Source organism: Microtus oregoni, unplaced genomic scaffold (genome assembly GCF_018167655.1).
Source record: "Microtus oregoni isolate MIOR12 unplaced genomic scaffold, Mior012 000001F_ref0000356, whole genome shotgun sequence".
NCBI classification, from domain to species: Eukaryota; Metazoa; Chordata; class Mammalia; order Rodentia; family Cricetidae; genus Microtus; species Microtus oregoni.
The window spans coordinates 90171419-90188493 of NW_024543060.1; the positions used below are offsets into that span (position 1 = coordinate 90171419).

A 17075-nucleotide genomic window follows, 5' to 3' on the forward strand; every position below is an offset into this window, starting at 1 on the left:
AGCGAGGGAGAGAAAGGGAAGAACAGATAGATGGATAGTTGAAAATAGTATTTTTTCCCTTAGGAGAAACAATCAAATGATATAGGTTGGTATCAGATATGTTCACTGTGGGATAGTTGCTATTCTAATCCCCTAAATTCATGAGTATGGTCTCAGTCCCTATTGTTTGTGAAACAGTGCTCATAGAGGTAGACACATGGTTTGACGGAGGTCATCACCTTCAAATGAGTTCATTAGGGTGAGCCCCAGTGTAGTCTCACTGATGCCCTAATGAAAACAAAGTATTTGGGCACCGAGGGAAGATCGTGAGGACACAGGAGGGGGGCCTCCAAGGGACTGATATCTTGAATGTGGATTTCCATTCTTGAGAACCACAAGAAAAAAAGTGTATCTGTGGGTTAAGCCACTTACTCTGTAGTCTGTGGTACTTGATTATGTCAGCAATAGCAAGCTAATACATCTTTTATGTCTGATACCAAAGTACAAAATAAAAGTTCAGAGACCTTTGAAAGGTTACCGCACAGGCGTTTATGTAAATACGGGATGCTCTTTGGCCTAAACCCTGGACTTGACTGAGGAGCAGAGTCACCAATGAAATCCAGGGCAGAAATCTGGGAATGACTATGGCACAAACAGGTCACTGTGAATCTGCGTTAATATTTAACTCTGAACATCTATTTACATGGGCGATTCTTCTCTAATAGATTTGTACGAAATTTAGCATGCGCACAGAAGACGCAAACTTTATTTGCATATTTTATTCTGATTTGGTTTTTTGAAGAAGGGGGTGCATCTCATTGGCATGGTTTTAATTTTTTTTTTTTGTTGTTGTTGTTCTTGGTAATCTGTCCTTGTCACTTTGTAGTTTGTGAAATGTTAGATTTTCCTTTTCAGTTCTTTCCCTAGTAGCTTATTTTTCCTTCCATCCTAGGCATTACCTAGCTCAGCTGGGGTTACCCTTCCTCATCTCCTCTACAGCTTTTCTGAGTTGCGCTCTGCTCCTCTCTCATCCTCACCTCTGCCACTTCCCCTTTGACCTCTGTTCATAGTTCCTAGCTCCACTCTCCCTCCTCCTCTCCTCTGATTGGCTGAGTCGCTTCTGGCCCCTCCTTCCCTCCAGGGTGTGTCTTTGGCTCACCTCTCCTTCTCCTTTGTGGCTTCATTTTCTTGTTCGTGGATAGGGGCTGGGACTGCAAACATCACAAAAATAATTGCATTGAGAATAGATGGTTCCTGTGCCAAAGAGTCTTTGAGTCTAGCAAGAAGGTCTGGGCTCCACAGGAAAGGGGAGCCAGGCTTGCAGAGGGGTCTACAACTCAGGCACCCGAGCTGGCATTACAGAGCCTTGGGCCTTTTCTCTCGTACCCACATCCTCTTCAACTAGAAAGAATGAACACTCCTTTGCTCTTCATTCGCACACACATGCTTTCTGACTCCCATGCCTACTGTTTTCTGTGTACACCCACCAAGTCCTGGACAGCCCCCTTGCATCCCTCAGGTCACTCACTGGGGTGATGTCTCCCCTAAGACACCATGGTCCTCCTCCAGCCTCAGCTGTGGTTGAGGACCAGGAAACAGCACAGGTCTCATTGTGAACATCTGGGTCTCTTATCATCATGATTTTTGCACAATGCTGCCTTTGTTTCAAGAATAGAATCGACATGTCCCCTTTTTTGTTTTTTTTCAGCAGGACTCTTTAGAACACCCGAGAGAGGGCTGTTCTTTCTTCCCCTTTCCTTCTCTTCTCTTCTTATTTCTGTGTAAGGACTATAATTTTACTTAGGCTCTGATATATTCCTTCCTTCCTTCCTTCCTTCCTTCCTTCCTTCCTTAACAAGTATAGAAAGTGGCCAACATGCATTGGTGTTTTATGTGCTTCTGATTACACAGACGGTGCTTCTGAGGTTGCTTTACAATAAATGTTTGGACAAAGAGTGCCTTGCTTTTTGACCACTAGAAACATCTAAGCATTCCTACAGCCAGAGTCTCTCCATTTTCAGTATCCTTCTCTTTCATGTACAATTGCCACTGTGAATTTCAACTAGGTCCTAGCAGGGAGTCTTTCTGTGTTTGGAACACTGTAGAATTCCAAAACTTACAAGATTTTATTAGTAGATACACTTATGGCAAATGTTAATCTTGTCTGACAGTTACTTGGTGCAGGCACTCCACTTGTACATGGAATATGTCTTCGAATATACTAACTTACTGAATTCTGACAACTTGTGCAGTATATGTAATCATTACCACACTGATAACTAAGACTTGGGATGCTATTTGGCAAAGAGGCCTCACTGGGCAACTTGAGTTTTGACAGGTTTAGTCCTTGTTTTCCACAATCTTCCAAGTGTCAGATTATCCAGGAAAGTGAAAAAGATAAATTTCAGTAGCAAGTGATTAGAAGGATGGATGTGTAAGCCATCCAATCGGTGGCATTGGAGTCCTTTGACCTGTCATCTAGGAAACATAGGACAGAATTTCCATTTGCGTCCCCTCCCCCCATGTCTGAAAGAGCACTCAAGAATGATTGCATCCCAATCATACACACGTACCTTCTGAGTCTTGGGCATGTCAGTGTGGCGCTGGGCACGGATAGAGCGGGCTGATTTTGTAGGCTTGAGGGGAGCACAGTACATCTCCAGCCTTCTCAGGTCACAGCTCCGGAAGCAGCACTCATCCACGATGCCTGTCTGAGGAGCCCTCCGAATGCTGGAGCCGTAGCCCGTGGGCTTGTCTGCACAAATCAGAGCGGTCCTCGAGTTAGACAGAGCTGCCCACATCCACAGACTCCCATCGAATTCCTGGATGCCTCTCTTTAACTACGTCAAGTCTCTACTACTCCAACACGTCACCCTTTTCCTGCACTATTGTCAGCAATGTCTGATCTGTTATATTCCTTTAGATTCCAGTATGTTTCCTGGAGTTAAGCCACACTCATGCAAGAATTCATTCACCATACACTTTTGTTTGTATTGACTCTGACCACGTTTTCAACAAGCTGTATTGGAGGATCTTGTTTCTGTCCAGTCTTATCACTTCTCTGTCTATTGTCTTTGCTGAGAGACCTTTAGAAGGGCTACTTAAAACAAAACTACAGATCAAGCTTCTTAAAATTTTGTAAATGTACCGTTTCATTGTTAAATTGACAAGCTAATTGTATATATGGTGAGGGTACAGTATGATACTTTGGAATACATATATACTATGCAACGATATAATGAAGGTGTTTAGATTGTCCATTATCTCAAACATTTGAGCTAGAATACCATAATCCTGGAAAAACTGAGTCTCCTTAATGACATTAGTAAATACATACAGTTTTTGTACACTGGGCATCTCAATTGTTCTTAACTATTTCTGTAGTAAAATTAAATTGCATATAGGCAAAATTTGACGTCTAGAAATATATCCTATTTTCTTGATGAGAACCCTGAGACTCAAGAGTTTGAATGGCTTGCCAAAGGTCCTTCATGCAGTAATTGGTGGAGTCAGGATTTTAACTCCAATCTACTTGCTGTTATGTCCAAGAGCTTTAGGGAGCCCAGAAGATAGCGGTGTGTAACTCCAGAAAAGTCCCTGAAGCTCTTTATTACATCTTTCTTGGCAGAACTGAGGATCAGATGAAACAGTGTTAAATAAAATAATGCCCAGCACCTGGTACAGAAGAGGTCTCAACTACGTATTAGTCTGCGAGCTCTGGCTATCTTTTCCAAGGTCTTAAATGATCTATGGAAAACTGTCTCTACCATTGACCATACCCAGAAGCCAAGAAACTCAGAACTGACTACAGCACCAGTGAGAAGAGGCTTGCACACCACCCCAGAAAGCATGGAGCAACCATTTCTCTTTCCTTGGAGTATAACATTTGGGCCGGGACAGAAGGAACTAAATGCCAGTGGGAACACTGATATCCAATATCTTTTGGTACTTACAAACCGTTAGAGCTCTTTACTTGGCTGGGTTCTGGTTTGATTGGATCATGTTTTGACCACACTTTTATTGGCTTTCAGAATTCAGAAAAGGTCAAGCAAGCTTACATAGACCTTGACATACACCAGAATTATCCCTTTTTGGCACCATAGAACTTTGGTTAAATCAAGTGTTGTCTCTGCAGTAGTGTATCAAACATACAAAACATGAAGCTGGGCTGTCTTAGACAGGGGAATATGATTTTGATCTGCTCCCTCCTCCACTGGGAGGTAGGCTACTTCATGAAAGAAACATGTGAACCACTGACCTCTAAGAATCCAATGGACAAGCTGATATATGCTTAATCTTAATTCCTGACCCAAGGAAGGCATGGCATTAAATACAGTCTTAAAGTCACATAAATCATGACACAACAATAGGATTCTGAAAGTCACAGTTTTCATCCATGTTTTCAGCTTCCTTATTGAGGGAGAGATCCAGGGCTATAGCCAGCTGTCCCTATCACTCTTGTTTGGCTGCCTCCCTGCTCCAAAGGTCAGCTGTTTTATGGAGTTCTCTAAGAACCCAAATGTTTTCCTGATGCTTGGCACAGCAACCTTGTAGTTGCTTCCTCACACAAGGAAGGCTTATTCTCAGGGAGGCTGGAGGTAGGAACTTCGTGAGGGTTCCTTTGCGGTCTCTTTGGGAAGGAAGGATCTGCTGCCGCTCTCTCTCATGGTAGACCCGTAGGCTTCTTGTGGGTGCAGGCTTGGGGAGGGACCAGGCAGCTGAGCCCAGTGGAGTCTCAGCAGGGCTTTTACTTGCCCTTTGAGGGAAGACTAACATGGACATGGACTCTGGGCTTTTGCCTCCCAGCCAGGCCCTGACAATTTGAAGCTCAACTGGTCCCCTGGGCAATGCAGTGTTTTTTGTTTTCTTTGTTTTTTAAATAATCTTTTCCTGGGACTATAAATTCGAGGAAAGCCACAAATGGATGTGTATGGCTCTTGTAACTCACGGACTTCTACATAATTTTCTCTCCGGCTAGCCAATTAAGATCAGGGGTGACATTTGGGTTCTCTTTGCAGGTAAGAAAAAGGAGAGAAGGAACCGTTTCTTGGTTGTGGCTATCACAATAGTAACCGTCAGGTAATGACTGTCCTTTGTCTACATATACATTTCTAAAAACGTATGCATAAAGAATCACTTGCTGATTATGGAATAGTCGCTTGATATTTGAGAGTAGAGTTGTAGAAATTTTTCTAGAAACTTCCAAACTTGACCAGTTCAAATACAGCTGTTTTCACAGCTCAAGATTATGAATTAAAAGTGGAGAGGGATGGATTGGGGATTCTAGGACCCATTTAAGTTTCCTATTCCAAACACTTCTCAATCTTAATTCTGTGATCCAAGCTTGCTCCAAGAAAAAGATGCTAGCCATTATCTTAGGATAGCAAAAAGCATTTCCATGCATTGCTTGACCCTACTTGGTGATTCTCAGGAGCCATGAGATGACCACAGGTCTATTTAATCTTCCAAAATAGACAATAACCATCACCACAGCAAAGAAGAGCACACTCTTATAGTACCCAGCTTGCTGTATGTCTCAGAAGAGCTTAGAGTTTGATGTAGTTTGTTCTAAAGGTACCTGTGCTGAAGGATTTTGAAGCAGAGAGCTTTAGCATTTTTATATAATGTTCCATTAAAAAGCTTGATTTTATCTTGTATATGCATCTTTTTGGAATTCTATTGGATTAGGGTATACATGTGAATTTTCCCATGAACCAGTTTGCTCAGGCTATCAATTCTAGTGGAATATTTTCTTTGTCAATTCATAATGATTACAATGAAATCATACTTTGTTCAGGATTTATGAATGTAACAAATGTTTACCTACTGATTTTGTAATTAATCTTTTGAAGTATCCTATAGGCTTGATTTCAACAGTCATTTCCTCTCAGTAATCAAGGGACCACAGTTGTGGGTCTAAGTTTCAGGTTTTATCTTCAACTGTTTCATAGACTCTTTTTTAGAACCACAATAAAAGTATTTACAGTTGTGGTCTAAAACAGGAAGCCTAGGGCAATACAGTTTATCAGATAGGCATTCAAGCAATCCTCTCCAGCATTTATTGATATAAGTATTATTTTAATTACATCTAAATCACTGCAAGTTTCAGTCATTTAGTTATTTTTTAATGAGATAGAACTGGTTGTTACACCACCTATAAAAACTCCTTATAACATTTTTACTCTAATTTGCAGAATTAGAATTATCAGGAAAGCAGAAAATAAAATTGTGTTACCATAAAAGACTTTAAACAATTTGAAGAAAAATGTTAAACAGACTTTCTTGAAATGTAGTGAACTCCATGCTGCAGGAAGCAGCTAAGTAAAGTCTGTACAAATACCTTCCACTGACCTTAGGGGCAGAATCCTACAGTGGACAGTGGATGGCTACTGTGTTTCTTTCTATTCTGGGTTTTTTTTTTAATAGAAAATCTTGGCTAAATATTCAGCATAGTTGGAAAACACATTGTCTTTAAGAAAAAGTTTCACGTATTTTTAAACTTAGAAGATGGACATTTATTTTCTAATTATTGTTCATGTTCTCCAGAATGCTCAAAAACTTCCCTGTTTTTACCCAATGCAACAGCAAAAGACAGGTGACCAGGACAGTCCTTTGCACAATGAGACTTGATTGGAGAATTCTCTTACTTCCTACACACTTAAACATTGGACCATGTAACATTCTGCAGATATTTTGATGACAAAGTCTTAACATTGAGAATTTATAGTAACAAACTTACTTTGCCAGTGTAAAGTGTCGTGGTTCAGGGGTCGTCTAGCATATAGATCAAAGGCAGCTTAGCAGACAAGCTGGCCATCACGTAACCCAGACTTGTCCAGTAGTAGACAAAGGGTTTAGGCATAACACACGGCTGTCTTTTAAACATGGGCCAGCACACAGACTCCCAGTACCTGAAGAGCTGACTTCTATAATAGCAGTACTTTCCTATAAATAATGCATGGTCACTGGAGTAATTCAATAATCTTCAGGGCAAACTTGCTGGTTACGAGAGTTTGGGGCAGAACTGTGGTATCATCAAAAGCACGCTAATTAGCTGAGTATCACATTTGTACAGAGATGCAAGTAAGTCACTCCCCTCCATCTCTGATGAGATGGATGCACTTCAGAGATCTAGCTATGGTCATTATTTCTGGAGCCGAGAGTTCTGCCCATTCATCATGAGTAAAACTACCTCTACCAATCTTCAGGAATTTGTTTCTCATCAGTTTCTGGAAATGAGCTTGAGATATCATACTAACTCTGACTCTCTGTGAAATTTCTCCTTTTCTTGCTGAGGAAGCTTTTAAAACTCTCCATTGGGAGGAGTGGAGCATTGATTTGTGAATCAATATTTAAATAATGACAAATGCAAACACGTTCAAAATAGGAACATACCTGCTTTTGAAGATCTATACTTGTTCTTCTCTAGGTTACAAAGGATTCAATAATTCCCTAAAACAATTGCTAATAGGAGGAAGAGGTACCAAAGGAGATTCTATGTCCAATTAATTAATTAATTAATTAATTTTTAAAAATTGAAATCAGGGCAAAAGAGAATTCAAAATGGGGCTTGGAGGCTGTTTCTAGAAAATTCTCAGTCACATGCATGGTAGAGAACATAAATGGAATTACTAGATAATAAACAATCTGCCCTTAACTTTCATTAGCTGAAGATTGATTATACAACCAAATACCATAGTTAAGATCTGAATCAGAACATTGGTTTTCTTATACAAATTATTATTTTTTTCCCAACTTCTATATTTGCTGACCATTCAGAATATCTCAGCGTGATTGGATTCTTAAGACAGTGTTGGTCCGTGAGCAACCTTATCTAAGGAAAATTAATTCAGTTGACTTCAACTTGCATTGCATATTAGTAGGGAAGTTCCGAATATTGTATAAGTAGTAGTCTTGTAGCTTCCCGATAAAATTTCTTTTGTTGTCCTGAGGATAGACCAAATGCCCTATGCATGCTGGGACACATTGCGCTACTGATGTAAGCCCCTAGCCTCATGTTTTAGCATTTCAGTGTTCTTCCTTCCTTGTTCCCTTCCTCCCTCTCTCCCTTTCTTTCTTCCTTCTTTCTCTTTGGCTTTCCATTCTTCCTTTCTTATTTCCTTGGAGACAGAGTTTTGTTATAAAGCTCAGACTGGCCTTAACCTTGAACTCGTGAGCTCCGGTCTCGTTGAGTGCTGGGATTGTTGGGTTTATGCTACAGCTCATGGCAACGTTTTAACTTTCCTATGCAGAAATGGAAGTTATTTCCCGATCTTTCCTACTTATGGCAGCTTCCTATGAAAAAATAGCTTGTTTCATGATTCCTAATATAAGAGAAACAATGGTAAAACATCGTTTAGCTGAGTGGTGGTGGCACACAAGTTTAATCCCAGCACTTGGGAGGCAGAGGCAGGTCTGATCTCCAAGTTCAAGGTCAGCCTGGTCTACTTAAAGTGAGTCCCAGGACATTCAGGGCTATTCAGAGAAACCTTGTCGCAAACAAACAAACAAACAAAGTGTGGTTGATATTTCCTGTACTCATAGGACTTACATTATCTCTTAAAAAGTTTATAGAAGTCATATTTAATTGAAATACTTGAATGAGCTGTGTGTGCGACTATGTGCTTAGTAAAGGTGGGGAAATTGGGCTTATTTCTGTTGGCACGGGTGTAAACTTAGGGAATCACACATATCAGCATAGAGCAAGTCCTCCTCAGTAGTACAGGTTTTCAAATCAGGGTTAGTTGTAGCAGCAGCTTTGAAACCTATATTTAGAAATCACGCCGGATCGACCCTCTTCTCGATGCTTGTGCTGAGGGCTGCATTTCTGGGAAAGGGTCTTTCCAAAGTTTGACCTTTGGTATTTGTAAAAGTGGACACCAAGAAAATGTTCTCTTTTCTATGAACTATGTGTCAGAAGCAGTCTCGGCGACCTATCAGATGTAGGCATCGATTTCACTTTTGGCCTGTGTTAATTTTTAATTGGCAGTGTTTGTTAGTTCCACTCCTTCTCAATTGGATGAAGTCATCTTTTCTAGGAATCGTGACCCTGGGTGACCCACCCCACCCCCACCACTCAGCAGCCCTTTCTCAGCTACTAAATCCCTATAATGCCAAAGATCAAAGTCTCCTTGTTATCCAACCGTGTCAATGTTTATGTATCTCCAGGTCTAAGAGGAATGAAATAAAGCATCGGGAAGCTGCTTCCTTCTGGGGAGTCTCTGTGCTTTTGGAAGCCCAAACTCAAGGGCAGGCATGGGAAGGGTACTGTTTGAGTCAGGGAGTTAAAGTGCAAAGCTTAGGGTCAAGAACGGCTGAGATTCAAAGCTGAAACATCGCTGTTTTAAGACTCTTTAGAGAAATGGGCTGACAGAGTGGGAAACAACGTGATGTATTACTCTAGCCGGCTACAATGCCCTGGAGGATGAGCGTCTTGCCAGGACAGCAGAATTTACTAGTTTGGGGCTTCTTCCAAGGCTTGGAGAAGATAGATATAGCCAACAAAATTATACTTTGGCAAGAGGAATGCTTCACAGCTCAGAACTGTTGTCCTAAGGGTTTGGTTTTGGTTTATCAGTGTCTAAGGTGGAAGGTAATGAAATACCAAGAGGTCATTGAAATTATCTCAGCGGGGCTTTCTATGGAAGTTAGCTCTCATTAACTAGTTAGGCAATGTCCTTCATTGACAATAATTTCAGCATCTCTGCAATACCTGTCCTGCGGATGATGGAGGCAGGGTACCAAGTGCTTAAAACACAAGGGGTAGAGTCAGGCAGCTCAGACTCGGCCACTTCTTACTCAGCTGCCTGAGTTTGGGATGGAACCCAATCTTCTAAAGAGTCAGAGCTTTATACATAGATTAGTCATATCAAAAAAATATATCCTAGAAATGCCATGAGGACTAAGTAGCTTGGGGCTTAACGTCTGGCCTGCAGTGAACTACATAAGCATTGGCTATCTGTATGACTCGGTTTTGTTGATGAATGCAGCACACTGGGCAAGAATTTGTCTTCCTCACTGACTGTCTAAAATGCACCCTCTCCCACCCAAAGGGAAGTTTATTCAAAACAGATTTTCTAGCTAGAGAAGGGCTGTCTGCATTAAGGTGAATAACTGTTCCCTTGGAAGCATATCTAAACTTCATGTGTGCACTCTCCCTGAGCAGTCCTGCATCGACATCAAGGACGGAGCCTCCCGCCAGGTCACGATGCCAGATATGTTTGTCTTTGCCTATCACTACCGTCGGTTTCTCTCAGATAATCTACCGGTTAAAATCATTGCTTTTCAGTGTCCAGCTTACTTCAAAACAGTGTGAAGGCATGCGAAGAGTGTGGGTGGAACACACAAACAGAGAGGGGCCCTTCTCACTTTCAAACACTCCGCGACCTTCCCTTGTCTTGCTCGCCTTCTTCTCCCCCTTACTCTTGATTTCCCTTGTTTGCTAAGGAAAGCCATTGGTGGTTTCTTTTTCCTCACTAATGGCCTTCAGGCTGGACACTCATGCCATGCTGAGTTTGTGGTAAGCTAGGAATTAGATACTACTTCCCTCCTTGGATAATTGAAAGCTAGGGCTTCCTCCTTGCTAGGTTTGCTTTGGGAATGAGCCGTCATCAAGGTCCCAATATTACCAGACTGCTAATCGCTACTCTGTCTTGGACTTGTGCCTGGATGGGGTACAAACTATAAGAGAAGGAATAAGAAAGGTGCTGAGGATTGCATGCATGAGCTTCAGTGTCCTCCTGCCTGCTTTTCCTCTCTCTGAAAGATTGGGACAAAAACTGGCAGAGAGTCTGGCTGTATTCTGGAGATAGTAGCCTGGCTGTCTGCATTATTGCCTATGCATAGAGTTTCAATTCTAGTGCACTCTCAGCTAAGATAGAACCTTGTGGTCAAAACGCAAGACTTTTGCTGAGCGGTGGTGGCTCTCGCCTTTAATCCCAGCACTCGGGAGGCAGAGGCAGGTGGATCTCTGTGAGTTCGAGGCCAGCCTGCTCTACAAGAGCTAGTTCCAGGACAGGCACCAAAGCTACAGAGAAACCTTGTCTTGAAAAACAAACAAACAAACAACAACAACAAAAAATGAAAAAAAAAACCCACAAGACTTTAATGACTGGAAGGCAACACCTCTCTTTCTGTTGCCACCGAGAGACGAATTGGCCAAGGGGGCGTTAAAAACACCCTCCTTGTTTTTAGTTTTACTCTGGAGTCTATCTTTGCTGTGCATCTTGGCACCTGCCCTGTATTCTCAGGAGCCCTGCTCCCTGCCTGCTCCCTGCCGATTTCCTCTGCTTAGTCTCAGTTTCCTTCCTTTCTTTCTCTTTTTTGCGTGGGGCATACCTGGACCTTTTCCTGGGGTCCTGGGGACGGGGGTGACGGAGTCAGCATGGAGGCAAAGGGGTGGCAGCTGCGAAGGAAGTCTAGCGTGTCTGAGGGGAGAGCCCTGAGAAGTGGAGGCCCTGAACAGAGGGGCATCCAGGCCTGCAGCAGAGAGAAAACTGTTGGAAGGTGGCCTCTGCAGCAGCAGAAACAGCTCTTGGCACCATGGCAGGGGAAAAGGCAGCCAGAGTCAATGCCAGATTGAAACCCAGAGAGAGAGGAAAGGAGGAGAGGGGGCAGGAGGAGACAGTTTGGGTGTTAAGTGACATAAGTAACTATCTGGTGTGTGTGTGTGTGTGTGTGTGTGTGTGTGTGTACTCAGATTCCGGTTGGGTTGTGCACGACCACCCTTTCATGCTGGTGTTCTCAGACTACAAGATCCCAGGGAGTGTTTCTCTAGCACCCAGTGCTGGGCCGTAGGCACGGAGGGGAGAGGAAGATGGCGGTTTGTTGAGATGCAATATGGCGGTATATCAAGAGCAACACCGAGCTCAGCCTGGGAGCCTTCTCGTGGACTCACATGCCAGCAAGATGCTCAGAGAGCCATTCCCATGGACAAACTGAACTCTTGAGAATATCAGGCACCCTCGCTAAAGGCATGACTCAACAGGACCGAGCTGGCTGGGCTTGTCATGTTTGGATAAACAACATTTACATATGGCACATGCATGCCTTTCTGAAGTAAGAGGGAAGTGAAAGAAGAGAGAGCCAAACAACAGAGTGTCTTCTCTGATTAGTTTTAGGTGCAAGCAAGTTTCATCATCTCTGTTTAAGGATGGTTAGGACCAGTGTTAGGTTTGATAACGGAAAATGAAGAAAGATAATAGAAAATGAAGAAAATGCCAAGTTCTGATGCTTGACTAAGGGACAAAGACAGGAAAACCTGTGTGGATTGCAGAGGCCCTTCAAAGTAGGGTTCAGGTGTGCTCTGGAAGGAGACTAGGAAAGAACCCAAAGGAAAGCCATTTGTTGGAGGTATTGAAGCAGTAGGAAGAAACAAACTACAACATTGATAACCAAGATCTTAATGAAGAGGAATGCTTCTCGTTTAAAACTGGGAATTTGTAAATGAATCTTGCTATAAATTTTTATAAAAATAAACCTTAAATTTTTAAAAACTTTATTTTATGTGTATGACTGTTTTCCCTGCACGTACGCGTATGCATCATAATCATGCCTGGTGCCCATGGAAGTCAGAAAAAGGAGTTGGATCACCTGGAACTGAAGGTAAAGACAGCTATGAGCCACCATGTGGATGCTGGGAATGGGATCGTGGTCCTCCGAGAGTACTGAGTACTTTTAACTGCTGAGCCGTCTCTCTAGCCCTATAAAAATCCCCTTGAACTGTCCCTTTGATCATTACTCTTCACAAGACTCCATCTTCAAGAGGTGGGTAAGTGGCTCTGCCATACAGTGGGAAAGTTGTTAATAGCATTGATTAGAATGCTATTGATACTGTTGATCGGAACACTTCCTGGTAGTCAGTGGGGTTGTATCTCCCAAGTTGCCATGACGTCTGTCAGTGGTGTTCCGACCTCCTGTGTGACATTTTCTTCCTTTCAGGTGGGCATTACAGACCCTCAGGAAAGACTAGATACCACTCATGGTGTTTCATCCTGGGCAATGTGACCGGGCTTTTAGGCAGGCCTAGAATGGCCATGGTATCCAACATGAATGTCACTGGTATCCAACATGTTCCCAGGGGACAGTATCAGGTAATAGATAGCAAACATGGTTTTTAAAGTGTTCCCTTGCTTTTTCAGACCTAGGCCAGCTGGCCTTGGTGAGTTCCCAATAGAACATCCCCATTGTCTTAGTGTGTGGGTGCACCCCTCGTGGTCCTGAGTTCCTTGCTTGTGCTCCGTCTCCTTCTGCTCCTGATTTGGACCTTGAGATTTCTGTCCGGTGCTCCCATGTGGGTCTCTGTCTCTGTCTCCTTTCATCGCCTGATGAAGGTTAATATTCATGAGGATGCCTATGTGTTTGTCTTTGGATTCACCTTCTTATTTAGCTTCTCTAGGAACATGAATTATAAGCTCAATGTCCTTTATTTATGGCTAGAAACCAAATATGAGTGAGTACATCCCATGTTCCTCTTTTTGGGTCTGGCTTACCTCACTCAGGATAGTGTTTTCTATTTCCATCCATTTGTATGCAAAATTCAAGAAGCATTAAAAGCATGGGATAAATCCGGACTAGCTGAACATAGCGGACAATGAGGAATACTGAGAATTCAAGAACAATCGCAGTGGGTTTTTGATCCTACTGCACGTACTGGCTTTGTGGGAGCCTAGGCAGTTTGGATGCTCACCTTAGAGGTGGGCAGTCCTTGGGCTTCCCACAGGTCAGGGAACCCTGATTGCTCTTCGAGCAGATGAGGGAGGGGTACTTGATCGGGGGAGGGGGAGGGAAATGAGAAGCGGTTGCGGGGACGAGGCAGAAATCCTTAATAAATAAATAAATTAAAAAAAATAAAGTGTTCCCTTGATCTCATTATCCATCTCCCTACTTCTCTTTCTCTGTCTCTCTCTCTCTCTCTCTCTCTCTCTCTCTCTCTCTCTCTCTGTTTCTCTCTCTCTCTCTCTCTCTGGAAAACCAATTCTTTCTACAGTTACTAGCATTTTTAAATGTATACAAGAAGTTCTTAAACAAGTCAGAATATATTATTTGTCAAAGTACTAAGCAAGCCCTACAGTTTGAAGCTGGATGGTTCATTTATAGTATAGTAGATATTATACTATAAATATATATATATATATATATAATAAGTAATTATATTACATCAGGAAATTTCAGACAAAAGTGGACTTGCTGTTCGATCATTATTACTTTCCTCTTTTTCTCATGGAGTTTTGCTGCCATGATTATTGCCCACCTTTTCCTAGTATTTGATTTCCTAAATAAAATCAAGAGACTTTATATGTTTTCCTCAAATTCTTTCATTTCAGCTTTAAAAAAAAATATCTTTGGGCATTAAAACAAAACCAGAGTCAACTACAGTGGTTTCTCAGCAAGTTTTTGGCAATCATGGAGCCTGTTAACTTTGATCTTTCCACTCCCAACCTAGCCCCACCCAAATGAGGTGAGCTATGAATAAACAGAGAGAGAAGGGGGGAGGAGGAGGGGAAAAGAGGGAGAACGAGAGAGTCAAGTAATAACTTGACTCCAAGTTAGAAGATGTTCTCATCCTTATTTCATCTGGGACCAATATCATGCCTAGAGTCCAAAAGCCGTTAAATGCTTTTTAGCAAATATAACTATCCACCAAGAAAAAATAATCTGATTCTTTAAAATTTCATTATATTCAGCATAGAAAAACCACTTTGGGGTATACTGTTTGGTAGAGAAATCTCATTTTTATTTGTATTTCTTTTACTATAAGCCTACACACAAAATGGCCACAGTGCTCTGCCCTGGGACTTGGTCTGAGGCAATGGCCTTTTGGCCTTCTGACCAGTCCCTCACTTCTGCGAATTTCCTTTCTGAGAACTAGAGACGGTTGCCTCAGAAGTCATTTTCCAGTTCTTCGCAAAACTTATTCACAGTTGCCGAATGAGTTGGCTTCGTGGAGAGAAGAAAATGTGAGACCTGGTGTGACACCCAGCTGGGAGGGCTCTGTGGTGCAGCGGGACACCACACCAGCGTGAAGGCTTGCGGGCCATTGTCTTTCCCCTGACTGCCTCCGGCTGCCTCACTTTAACTCAGGTCCAGGGTTAGGGATGCTCAGTTGGCTCTGATGAAATAAACTCTTTCCCTGCTTTAGCAGAAAATGGAGGTCTAATAGTTTCTTGTAATATATAGTCTTGCAGAAGGGAAGCTTACATTCTGCTTCTCAGCTGGCCTTTCAGGACCTTCTTCATCATAATTCCATGCAAAGTGTCTCTCTTGTCTTTGGAAGAGAGGACATTTTAAAGCCCATGGGCTCCACAGACTCCACCATGATAAATACATGCATATTCATGAAAGAACTCCATCTATAAACTTTTAGAAATGGCTCTTAAGGTCTCCTAACCTTACATACAATGGAGAAAGAGGAGAGAACTCTCGGCTTTGAGTTATAGTAGTTCTAATAAAAACAGACAGAGAGCACCCCAGGCTCTTTTCCCTGTGTTACCTTGTTCTGATTGTGATACAGTACCTGTAATAAACAACCTGTGGGAGGAACACTGTGGGAGGTTCTCCTGTATATGTGTTGCTTTTATTGGTTAATGAATAAGGAATCACTTTTGGTCAGTGGCTTAGCAGAGTAGAGCTAGGCTGGAAAACTAAACTGAATACTGGGAGAAAGAAGGTAGAGCCCAGAGCCACCATGTAGCCACCAGGGGGAAAGATGCGAACTGTCAGCTGGAACCTTGTTGGTAGGCCACAAGCCTCGTGGTAAAATATAAAATAATGGAAATGGGTTAATTTAAGATATAAAAGTAAGCCAGAAATATGCTTAAGTGATTGGCCAAATAGTGATTGAAATAATATAGTTTCTTGTGATTATTTCAGGAGTCTGGGAGGTCGGAAAATGAACAAGCATCCTCTTCCAACAGAGGAAGTATATATTTTTTCGACTTGTGGTTTTAGTCCGTGATTAGCTGGTTTCGTTATTTTCAGGCTGCTGCTGTGGGGAGGCAGAAAGCCTCATGCTAGGAAGTCATGGTGAAGGGTATTTTACCTCATGAAGGGATGGAGAAACAGAGGAGTAGGAGGGGAGGGAGAAGAGTGTGTGTGTATGGCAGCGGGGAGGGAAACATGGAGATGGGGATATATATGATATTCCCTTTAAAAGTATGTTCCAGTCAGTGCAAGACCTCCTTCCTTAAACCAAGACCCAACCCTGAATAAGTCCATGTGGGCACCATCAGCAGGTTCATCCATTAATGATATTAATGCCTTTATGCTCCAATCACCTGCCAATAAGCCAGATCTTCAACATGTGAAGCTGTGGGTGTGGCTTCACAGTTAAGTCAAAGCCACCTGGGCTGTGAGCCCATGTCACTGAGGAGGACTTGAATGAAAAGAATGACAGGAAACGGGCAGACAAGGAACACTTTCATCTTTTTCTAAAGGCTCCCCCGTTCATGTTGCTCCTGACCTCACTTCTCACCATCTTTTCTGCATCTGGATCAAGAAGATACTCAGATAAAGGTCAGTCGAGAAGTCCCAGTCTCTTCTCAAGTAGACTCGTTCCGCGGAGACTTGCCTTTGGCAGACGCGCCCTGCAGTGGGACCATGAAATGCCATAAATTGCTCACATTCTTCAGAACATCTGTGCCTTCTTTGGCCAAACCTCTTCCTTGGTACTCAACAGGCCACAAATCACCCTCCGCTGCTCCTTCCAGACTGTGGATGTCCTAACACTCTTCTTTCAAACCAAATTCTTCTCTTGTCCTTGGCCGTGGCTCCTGGCATGTGAGTCTTCTCAGATCCCCCATCTGGGTTAGTCATCCGAGGCATGTCCATCAGAGTTGCTCGGTCTGCCTACCTGACTTGAAAAGTTGCCTGTCTCCAAATGTCGTAGTCGCTAAGGAGGCTACATTACCTCCTTTGAAGTTTAAATTCTTAGCCTGACTTACATAGAGTAGTGCAGATAAATACTTCCACGAAACAAGAATACTGACCACTGACAGCTAGCAAGCCAGAGGGCATTATGAGAGGACTCAAAGATAAAATCAGAAGAGGCTATAAATGTTTTCATTAAACACTGTTTTCTTTGTGACACTTAGGAAAAC

General features: G+C 42.6%; 1 protein-coding gene across 6 annotated transcripts in view; it reads right to left on the bottom strand.

Annotated features, from left to right (window-relative positions):
* The window catches only part of Igf1 (insulin like growth factor 1), a 75703-nt gene that overhangs the window by 17823 nt on the left and 40805 nt on the right, over positions 1-17075 (bottom strand). For 5 of the 6 annotated variants that reach the window (XM_041672397.1, XM_041672441.1, XM_041672423.1 and 2 more), the window contains 2 exons: positions 2553-2734; positions 1139-1190 (listed from right to left, as the gene is read on the bottom strand). In XM_041672397.1, coding sequence (XP_041528331.1) covers positions 1139-1190; positions 2553-2734 — 234 coding nt within the window. The remainder of the gene's footprint in view (positions 1-1138; positions 1191-2552; positions 2735-17075) is intronic. The other variant, XM_041672405.1, reaches the window with a different exon arrangement.